This window comes from Girardinichthys multiradiatus, chromosome 10, assembly GCF_021462225.1.
Source record: "Girardinichthys multiradiatus isolate DD_20200921_A chromosome 10, DD_fGirMul_XY1, whole genome shotgun sequence".
NCBI lineage: Eukaryota > Metazoa > Chordata > Actinopteri > Cyprinodontiformes > Goodeidae > Girardinichthys > Girardinichthys multiradiatus.
The window spans coordinates 26,061,904-26,070,259 of NC_061803.1; the positions used below are offsets into that span (position 1 = coordinate 26,061,904).

Below are 8,356 nucleotides of genomic sequence, written 5' to 3' on the forward strand. Positions count from 1 at the left end.
TTGACTTATTCCTGTTTCTCTTAAAATCTACAATCATCTCCTATGTTTTAGTCATGTTCAAAATGAGATGATTGTTTCCACACCATGCCACAAAGCGGTCCACCACCTTCCTGTACTCAGCTTCTTGTCCATCTCTGATCCACCCCACAACTGCAGAATCATCTGAATATTTCTGCAGATAACAGGAGTCTGTCTTTGAAAAATGAAAAGGTTAGTATCGTTTTGTGACCGACTTGAGAGAAAACTTTATTCCGAATAGCTTTTTAACTCAAATTCGGCTTGCTTAAACAAATCCATGTCATCACGTAGGAGTTGGTTCAGAGTTTAAACCCTCAAACTTCAATCTACTCATATGTGCTGATGTAAACAGGCTATAGTATAAATACAGTACAGGACAAGTGACACATCTAACCAGAAATGACTCAGATCATTTGCAATAATATTTGCTTTCTTTAACCATTTTCTAAATATTTTCTTGTATTAATTAGTTTAAAAAAGGAAAACCTTTGAAAGAACATAAGCTTCAAGTCACTATCTTTGTTCTACACTTGTTTCTTTTGGCAGCACGCGTGTGCTAGTATGTTTCCCTCAGTGTGTGAACATGCATAGATCATTGTGAAAGAACCACATTAAAACAAGAGCACCAAAGTTGTCATTTTAACTGCATTAAAAAAAAAGAGAGAACTTCCCAGCAGATTTATGCATCTGCATTTACAGTGGTGGTCAGAAGTTTACATCCCTTCATCTTTGGCTTGAATGTTAGATTCTTCTTAGGGGCTTTCAATGATGAACTGGAACGGTTCCTTCATCCAGGGTGGTATACAACCTCAACGCATTTTGGTGCACAAGTTTGAACTGATTGTTAATTTTCTCTGATTCACAAGATTCATTCAGCCTTCAATATCTGGTCAGGCAATAGTTTTCACCTCTTAACTATCCAGTTGTTAATTTAAAGGCGAGTTGAAAAATGTGGGACTAGTCCTACTCCATGTGATGCACTTGCAGGGAAGCAAACCCTGAGCATGATGCTGCCGCCATGCTTGACCGTGATCTTGCTTCAGAAAGCCTTACCTTAGCTCCTCTAAACATTCTTCTGATCCTTGTGCCCAGATAGCCCAATCTTATCAAGCTGCTAGAACTTGATGGCGCATGCCAAAAACAGCAGGTCTATCGTGCACCAAATTTGAATTCAGCCATATTCATACGTATCATTAAAAGTAAAAAAACTGACGCCAATGATGAGGGGATGTAAACGTCCGTACATTAAAGTGGTGTTTCAATCAAGTACAGGAAAAATTAGTTCCAGCCATAACAATTACAGTAATCCCACGTATAATTGTCCCACTCCTGTGCAAACTCTCACCGGTTATGGCTCTGTGAGGCTATTTTTGTTCATTTTCCTGTGCTCTGATGTTTGTGGGTGAATCACAGTGCACAGACACATTTATGCAACTGTCCTTTTGTAATGACGCCATAAATAAAACACTGCAGCAGCCTGAAAAATAAAACAAGATGGATTCTCAGTAAAAAGGTCCAAATTTAGGAAGAATAAGGGGTGAAGAGACCAACAGCTTCAGCCAATGCAGTCTGGCCTGTTGAAACTGACATCCAATTATTTAGACTTTGTGTTCAGTGGAAAGTGTAGCTGTCAGAACAACTTCTCAACCAGTGTCATGCTGCCCCCTGGTGGTAAAATAAGTGAGTGTTCTCTCCCAACAATTGTACAGCTGACTTCAATTTTCTTTTCCAGAAACGAAGGTAGAGAAGGCTGATCCTTTGCCATTGTTGCAAAGTCAACAGTGGGACGATCAGTTTTACAGGTGCTTCTGGTTACCCTGGTTACTAGGGTGCGGAGGATGTCGGGAAGCAGGGTCCCTCACTGCCTTTTGCTGTCCAGAATGGCCCGCCAGTCGTCCGACCAAGACAGGAGCCGTCTCTGGGAGGGACAGACAGACAGATGCTGGTTGTGGCAGGCGGTGAACAGGATGTGTTCCCAAGCTGGTCTGGGCTCCACCCCTGATCAGGACACATGAACGTTATATAACCACCAACAGCTCCCAGACAAGCAGTACACAGTGTTAAGAGATGTACAAGATGCAAAACAAGCTCATGAGCTACATTAGGACGGTCAATCATATTAAATCCCAATAAAAACGTTTGTGGTTGTGACATGACTAAAACTGGAAAAAAGTCATAGGTCATGAATACAATTGCAAAGCTCAGAATCAGTGCAAATGTAATAATCCACTGCCACTGGTAAGAGTTCTGGGGAGGATTTAAACCTTTATAATACCTAAAAGTTATGATTTAACACACATCACCTATTTAATAGACTTTCATGGTTATATCCAAAACTGCTTAAAAGTTTAAGAAGCAATGGGATACCCTTTATTGGATTTAGTAGATCCAGTAAAGGGATCAACAAGAGAGCACTTCATTCTGATTGGTCATATGGATCTCGGTAAAAAAAAAGGATCTGATTTGTTGGATGTTTATCAAGCCCTAAAATAGAGTATATACAGCTCAGCTTACTGCAACACAACTAGCAGCAATAACTTGACATAAACATATGTTGTATGACCTTGCAAGAGGGATTCACTGTTTTTCCTCTACTTGATCTGAAAAGGTTCCACGACTGATTATGTGGTTTAAATGCTTTTTAGCTTACAAAGTCAGAATTTTCAGCCTCATATCTATGTTTTTATTGCTTCAAGTTAAAGCCATCAACTTACTACCCTTAAGAATAGAATAGTAAGTTTCTAGATTTTTCCAGTAATCATTCTATCAATGGAAATGGAAGTTGGGTTTTACTTTCCTTTTGTTCTTTCGTTTTGTAAGCCATTCATGAGTGGACTTGCTGCTGGGTCTCTGTTCTGCTGCTTAACTCAAAAAGCGCTGAAGGCCACAAACTAAGGCCCGGACTCCTTCAAGATTTTCTACTAGGCACTGGCATGTTTGACTGTCAGTGTCATGTTTCTCTTTCTGAAATGCTGTTAGTTTTACACCAAAGGTAATACTTTTCAAAAATGTCCCACTGTTGTCCAGAGACAACAAAAAAAAAAGAAAAAAGAAAGTCTGCAAGACATCCAATTCAATTCAGTTTTATTTATATAGCGCCAATTCACAACACATGTTGTCTCAAGGCACTTCACAACAGTCAGGTTCATACATTCCTATTAATCCTAATCATTGAACAGTGCAGTCAGAGTTAGTTATTTATTCAAAACATTTTAAAGAAAGTCTTGAGGATCATCACGATGTGTTTTGGAAAATGTGAGATGAGCCTTTGGGTTCTTTTTGGTCTGCCGCGGTTTTTACTGCTGATCTCTCCCATGGATGCCATTTTTGTCCAGTCGCTCATATTGTTGAATCACAAACACTGAGATGCAGGTTTCACCTGCTTTAGATCTTGTAAAATCCACTCCTGAGAAAGTTCCCCATCATTCTATGTTCTCTCCATTTGTGGATAATGGTTCTTACTTTGGTCTCCTAAAGTCCCAAACCTTCAAATGGGCTTTATAACCCTTTTCATGGCTGATAGGTATCAGTAACTTTGTTTCTCATCTGTTCCTGAATTTATTTAGACCAGGCTGGGTGTGTCATGTTTAATTGCTGGTCTGTCAATATTCAGGCCTCGGTGTGGCTAGTAAAATTTTATTCACTTCTCCAATTAGATTTAGTTTATCACAGTTAATTTGTGGTTTAACAAGGAAGCTGATTACTTTTCCACATCAGGCCAGGTTGGTTAGGATAGCTGTTTTCCCCTGAGTAAATAAAATCCTACTTTGAAAACTCCTTTTTGTTTTCACTCAAGTTATCTTTGTCTAATATTAAGCGGGCAAGTCGTTTTTCGAAGCACTGTACAGTCTGAAACTTTTGTATGTCACAAAATAAACAATGCAAGTGCACATACACAAAGCTCACCTTGAATGTCAGGCTTGTCGTCTATGAGGAGGTCACCAGCAATTAGGGTTTTGTCTCTGGTCAGAATGACCTGCTCCAGAAAGTCGCCGCCCAAATGCTTCTCCACCCAGGCGTACTGGAAAAACACACAAGCACGAGCACACACAAAGACAATCCAGATGTAAGCTATTAGAAAAATTAAACACTTTAATGATTAGCGAAGAAGAAGCTTCCATTCTATCGATCGACAGAGGGCTTACCTTCTCATACGGGCAGTGTTTGTAATGTTTAATGGGGCTCGTGCAAATAAAGACATCTGTGCTGCAAGGAGAACAGGAAACAACAAGAGCTCAGTGGAAACACATGGCAATTCATTTCCTATTCCGGCTGCACTCCACCCGTATCGACTCTTTATTGTGTTGAAAACAAGTGGTACCAGTTCAAACACGTTCTGGGCGATCGCTCTGGTAAGAATGATCAATATGTAAAGGTTATCTAAGGGGCCTGATCCAAACTGATCTGGATACGTAAAGGCTTCTGGGTGTTCTTACGTTTAAAACCACAGAGTTGTAAAATATGAATCATTGAAAAACTACAAGAATTGAACAACTCGATTAATATTTGCTGAGAGTAATCCGGGGGGGAAGGGACGGACAAACATTGTGTTTTGTAAACTTCTTAAACTCACTCGCCACCAAGGCAGAGGCTGCTTAACACTGGCAGCAGGTAAGTGTCGGTGAAGAAAGGACTTTCTAATAACGGCGTCGATGTTTAGAAGGAGAACCGCAAAGACGACAGTTTTGGCTAAGAAAAACATCAAGGCCAATGTTTCGAATCTGCAGAAAGTACAGGGATGGACATCAGATGACTGCTGCCAAATGATTTTATTGGTTGCTAAAACATCTGCAAAATCATTTGTTAAAATAGAAAAAAGTATTTGCCTAAATGAGTTCTGTATTGTCCCAACAGTGATCCTGATACAATCCATGTGAGAGGTCAGTTCTCCTGCTTTCTCAATGCCATGAATAAAGACTGGGTTGAAAACGTTCTCCAGGAGCAACTTCTCCCATTAATCCGGAAATAATTTGCAGATGATCTGTCAGTTTTCCAGCAGGATGACGCACTTTGTCACAAGAAAAAACAAGGGAAACACTAATATCTTAAGACTGGTTGATGCATTTATAGACCACAGATTATGGATGCTTTTAATGAATAGGAAAAAGATTTTTTTCAACATCTGATGTTCCAATCTCCAATCATACCAGTCAAAGGCAAATTCACCGATAAATTGGTGCAAACAAGTTCTTATCCACCCCATATTATTCCGTTATCTGGAATAAAAGAGAAAGTATCTGGGTATTAATAGTCGCACCTGGCTGCACGACTTATTAGGGTTAAATCATATCCCTTTTATTTACATCCCAATCAAAATATATAGAATGACCTCACTCGCTGAAACACAGTTCCTTTCCTCAAGTATGTGAGGCACTAGATATGGCCCGCCAAAAATCGGTCCCAAACAAACTACCAGAGAAGTGAATTTGTTAAACTCAAGCATCTCAAAACGTATATGGCAGAAGTTTATTACATTAATCATGGATAATGCTTAATGCTTGGCAGGGATGTCCACATGCAGGATCTTCCATTTTCCAGTCTTACAATGAATCACTACAGCTACTTTAAAGAGAAGAAAGCCATTGATCATATTAGGGTTGACGCAGCATCTACCAAAACATGAATTCCCTGCTGAACGTGGGTGCATCTTTAACGTGCAGAACTGTGCTGTTCATCACATTTTCCTACGTCAGCCGCACAAAATTTGTTATTACATATCAAATGGTTGGAGAACGCCTTCGAGTCTTACTCATCCATCCTGGCCATCTCCTTCACCGCCTCCACTCCTCCAGGCAGAGGTTGCAAGTCTATGAAGAAACCTTTGGACTGCCAAATACTGATGGCTTTTTCCTTGAGACAGAAAAACACACAAACCCACAGCTTACATCCAGTGGAGTACTTTGATCACGTGTATTTGTATCAATCTCAGTGAACTTTAACTGTAAAAACAGGAAGGTAGAAAGGTCAAGTTCGTTATCGAGAAGTTGTTAAAAAGTCTCAACCCATCCATCTTTTCTTTTTAGTTTCGCTTTAAAAACAAGGGTTTGTTCTGAGCTGATGCTGGATCATTTAAATGGAGCCTGCTGCTTTAAGGGTACTGTCCAGCGGTGTATTTTTCCATAACTAACATACTGTATGAGAAATTGCAATAAAAATAAAAACTTGGAACTGAAGTCTGGATTGCCACTGCAGGATTTCACACTGAAAACTGAAACTGCCAATTCTGCTTTTCATGTATTTGGGTTCATGACTTCACAAGACACTGACTTTTAACAGATTTTGGCAAATTCTGAAGCATTATAGATGTCTTTTTGTCTAGAGCCATTTGATTTTCCCTTACTTTACTAATCAGAATACAAGTACAAGCATCTGCAGTAGGACTTATATTAAAAATATACCAATAAAGAGGAAGAAAAATATTCAGAAAAAAAAAAAAAAACACATATCTGGACATAGTCAGAAATAACTCAGTGGCTTTAATGTAACTGGTGTGATGTCACCAGAGGCATCACACCAGTTACATAACGATCCATAACACAACAGCAAAAAACTACAGCCGACGTGAGTTTGATTGATTTTACTAAAAAATTAGGATAGTATCTTTAACGTATCTTCGGAGTAAATCACAAAACCAGGACTTTCATAATGAATAAAGTGATGCAACCAGTCCCGGTGAAATTAAACTGGGCCCATCTGTCTACTTATTTGATGATCACTTACACATAGGTCGCTTCTCAGCTGCCCGTACTGTGTTGACACCCAAAACCCTCTCCTGTCATCCAGAGTGATGAAGGGCTCGTCCGGGTACCTGGCCCGGTACTTCTTCAGGAACCCCCCTTCGAAGTCCGCCAGCACCCCGTCCATGTCGACCAGCACCCGCAGTCTCTTTCCGGCAGCTGAGGAGGACGACATGTTTTTGGCAATCCTCTTAAAAGGAACAGGTCTTCCGAGTAGGCGGGTTGCAGTCGTGCGCAGCAACATCGCTGCCGCCGAGGCCAAAGGTCGCTAAACCTCTCCGAACTTACTACGACCGGAACAAGCCGACAAAACGTCCGCATGGGAGATAAAAAAAAAATAACTGTTCAAGCTGCTTTCTGACGTTACTGCTATAGTTTTTCCGTCTTATTTATGACGCTGTGTTTCACTGTAGCTTAACTTCATATGTGGCCGTTTCACTGCTGCAGCTGAGCTAACACTGTTGGCTAGCGGACAAGTTAGCAGCAGCGGCCAGGTTACATTTGACACACCGCTGGACGCTGCGTTAAGAGCGGTTTACGGCGTGCGTTAGCTACCACTGGGCATCCCACTGCATTTGTAACAGCTGCTGTTGAAGCAGTGTGGACTGACACGGACAGGTATGGCCTGATTTTGCGGCATCAGGGGGAAGAAGGGCTCAGCTGAGGGAACAAGCTGTACGATAAACAGGTGTTGTGTCAAACCGGGTTCCCCCGTTGAGACTTGTCTCCCCAACAGTGGCGCTTCTACACGGTGTTTTACGACAGTGTTTTTTTTTTATGCCCATGGTGCATTCACGTCAACTCGTACACTTGATTAGATGTATTTAAAGATTTCCAAAATGATATATATATTTTTTATATTAATAAATGTCACCAAGGTCTTATTTAGCACTTCATAAATAACGTCCCCGGTCACTTCCAACTCCAGTTTGATCTATAATGTTTTTTTTGATGCTACAACACAATAAATTGAAAATGTCATCAAGAAGTGAACGGAATAAGCCATTCGTCTCATTAACACTGTTTTTATTTACTTAATAGCGTTGTCCTTTCCTCCAGTGATTAGTCGATTGCTGAATTAGTTGACGATTATTTCAATAATTGATTATTCACAATCAATCCAATTAATTAATTTCAGCCCTATTGTAAATATACCAAAACATGTAAGGTAATCCAAAAACATATCTTTCAACAAATTCAAACCAGTAAAGAGGCTGCACGGTGGTGCAGTTGGTAGCACTGTTGCCTTGCAGCAAGAAGGTCCTGGGTTTGATTCTCAACTGGGGGTCTTTCTGCATGGAGTTTGCATGTTCTCTCCGTGCATGCATGGGTTCTCATCGGGTACTCCGGCTTCCTCCCACAGTCCAAAAATATGACTGTTAGGTAAATTGGTCTCTCTAAATTGCCCTTAGGTGTGTGAATGAGTGTGTGCGTGGTTGTTTGTGTGTTGCCCTGCAATGGACTGGCGACCTGTCCAGGGTGTACCCCGCCTCTCGCCCATAGACTGCTGGAGATAGGCACCAGCTCCCCCACGACCCACTATGGAATAAGCGGTAGAAAATGACTGACTGACAAACCAGTAAAGAAGTATAATCAAATAA

At 40.7% G+C, this 8,356-nt stretch overlaps 1 protein-coding gene across 2 annotated transcripts; it reads right to left on the reverse strand.

Annotated features, from left to right (window-relative positions):
- Positions 1 to 217: 217 nt before the first annotated feature.
- LOC124875786 (5'(3')-deoxyribonucleotidase, mitochondrial-like) lies at positions 218 to 8,091 on the reverse strand. 2 transcript variants are annotated; one of them, XM_047378196.1, is made up of 5 exons: positions 6,739 to 8,091; positions 5,768 to 5,868; positions 4,164 to 4,224; positions 3,925 to 4,039; positions 218 to 1,936 (listed from the first exon to the last, which is right to left on the reverse strand). In XM_047378196.1, the coding sequence occupies exons 1-5, from the start codon at positions 6,997 to 6,999 to the stop codon at positions 1,815 to 1,817; spliced, it is 660 nt and encodes a 219-aa protein (XP_047234152.1). In that variant the 5' UTR covers positions 7,000 to 8,091; the 3' UTR covers positions 218 to 1,814. The 2 variants fall into 2 exon arrangements, with proteins under 2 accessions (XP_047234152.1, XP_047234151.1); XM_047378195.1 differs by having other exon boundaries at positions 218 to 2,016.
- Positions 8,092 to 8,356: the final 265 nt, after the last annotated feature.

Excerpts from the sequence above, each read along its gene's own strand:
- LOC124875786 (XM_047378195.1), bottom strand. The coding sequence starts at position 6,999 with ATGTTGCTGCGCACGACTGCAACCCGCCTACTCGGAAGACCTGTTCCT. Across the intron at positions 5,869-6,738 it reads AGCTGAGAAGCGACCTATGT|GAAAAAGCCATCAGTATTTG; the intron begins GTAAGTGATCAT and ends TTCTGTCTCAAG. Across the intron at positions 4,225-5,767 it reads GAGATGGCCAGGATGGATGA|CACAGATGTCTTTATTTGCA; the intron begins GTAAGACTCGAA and ends TTCTCCTTGCAG.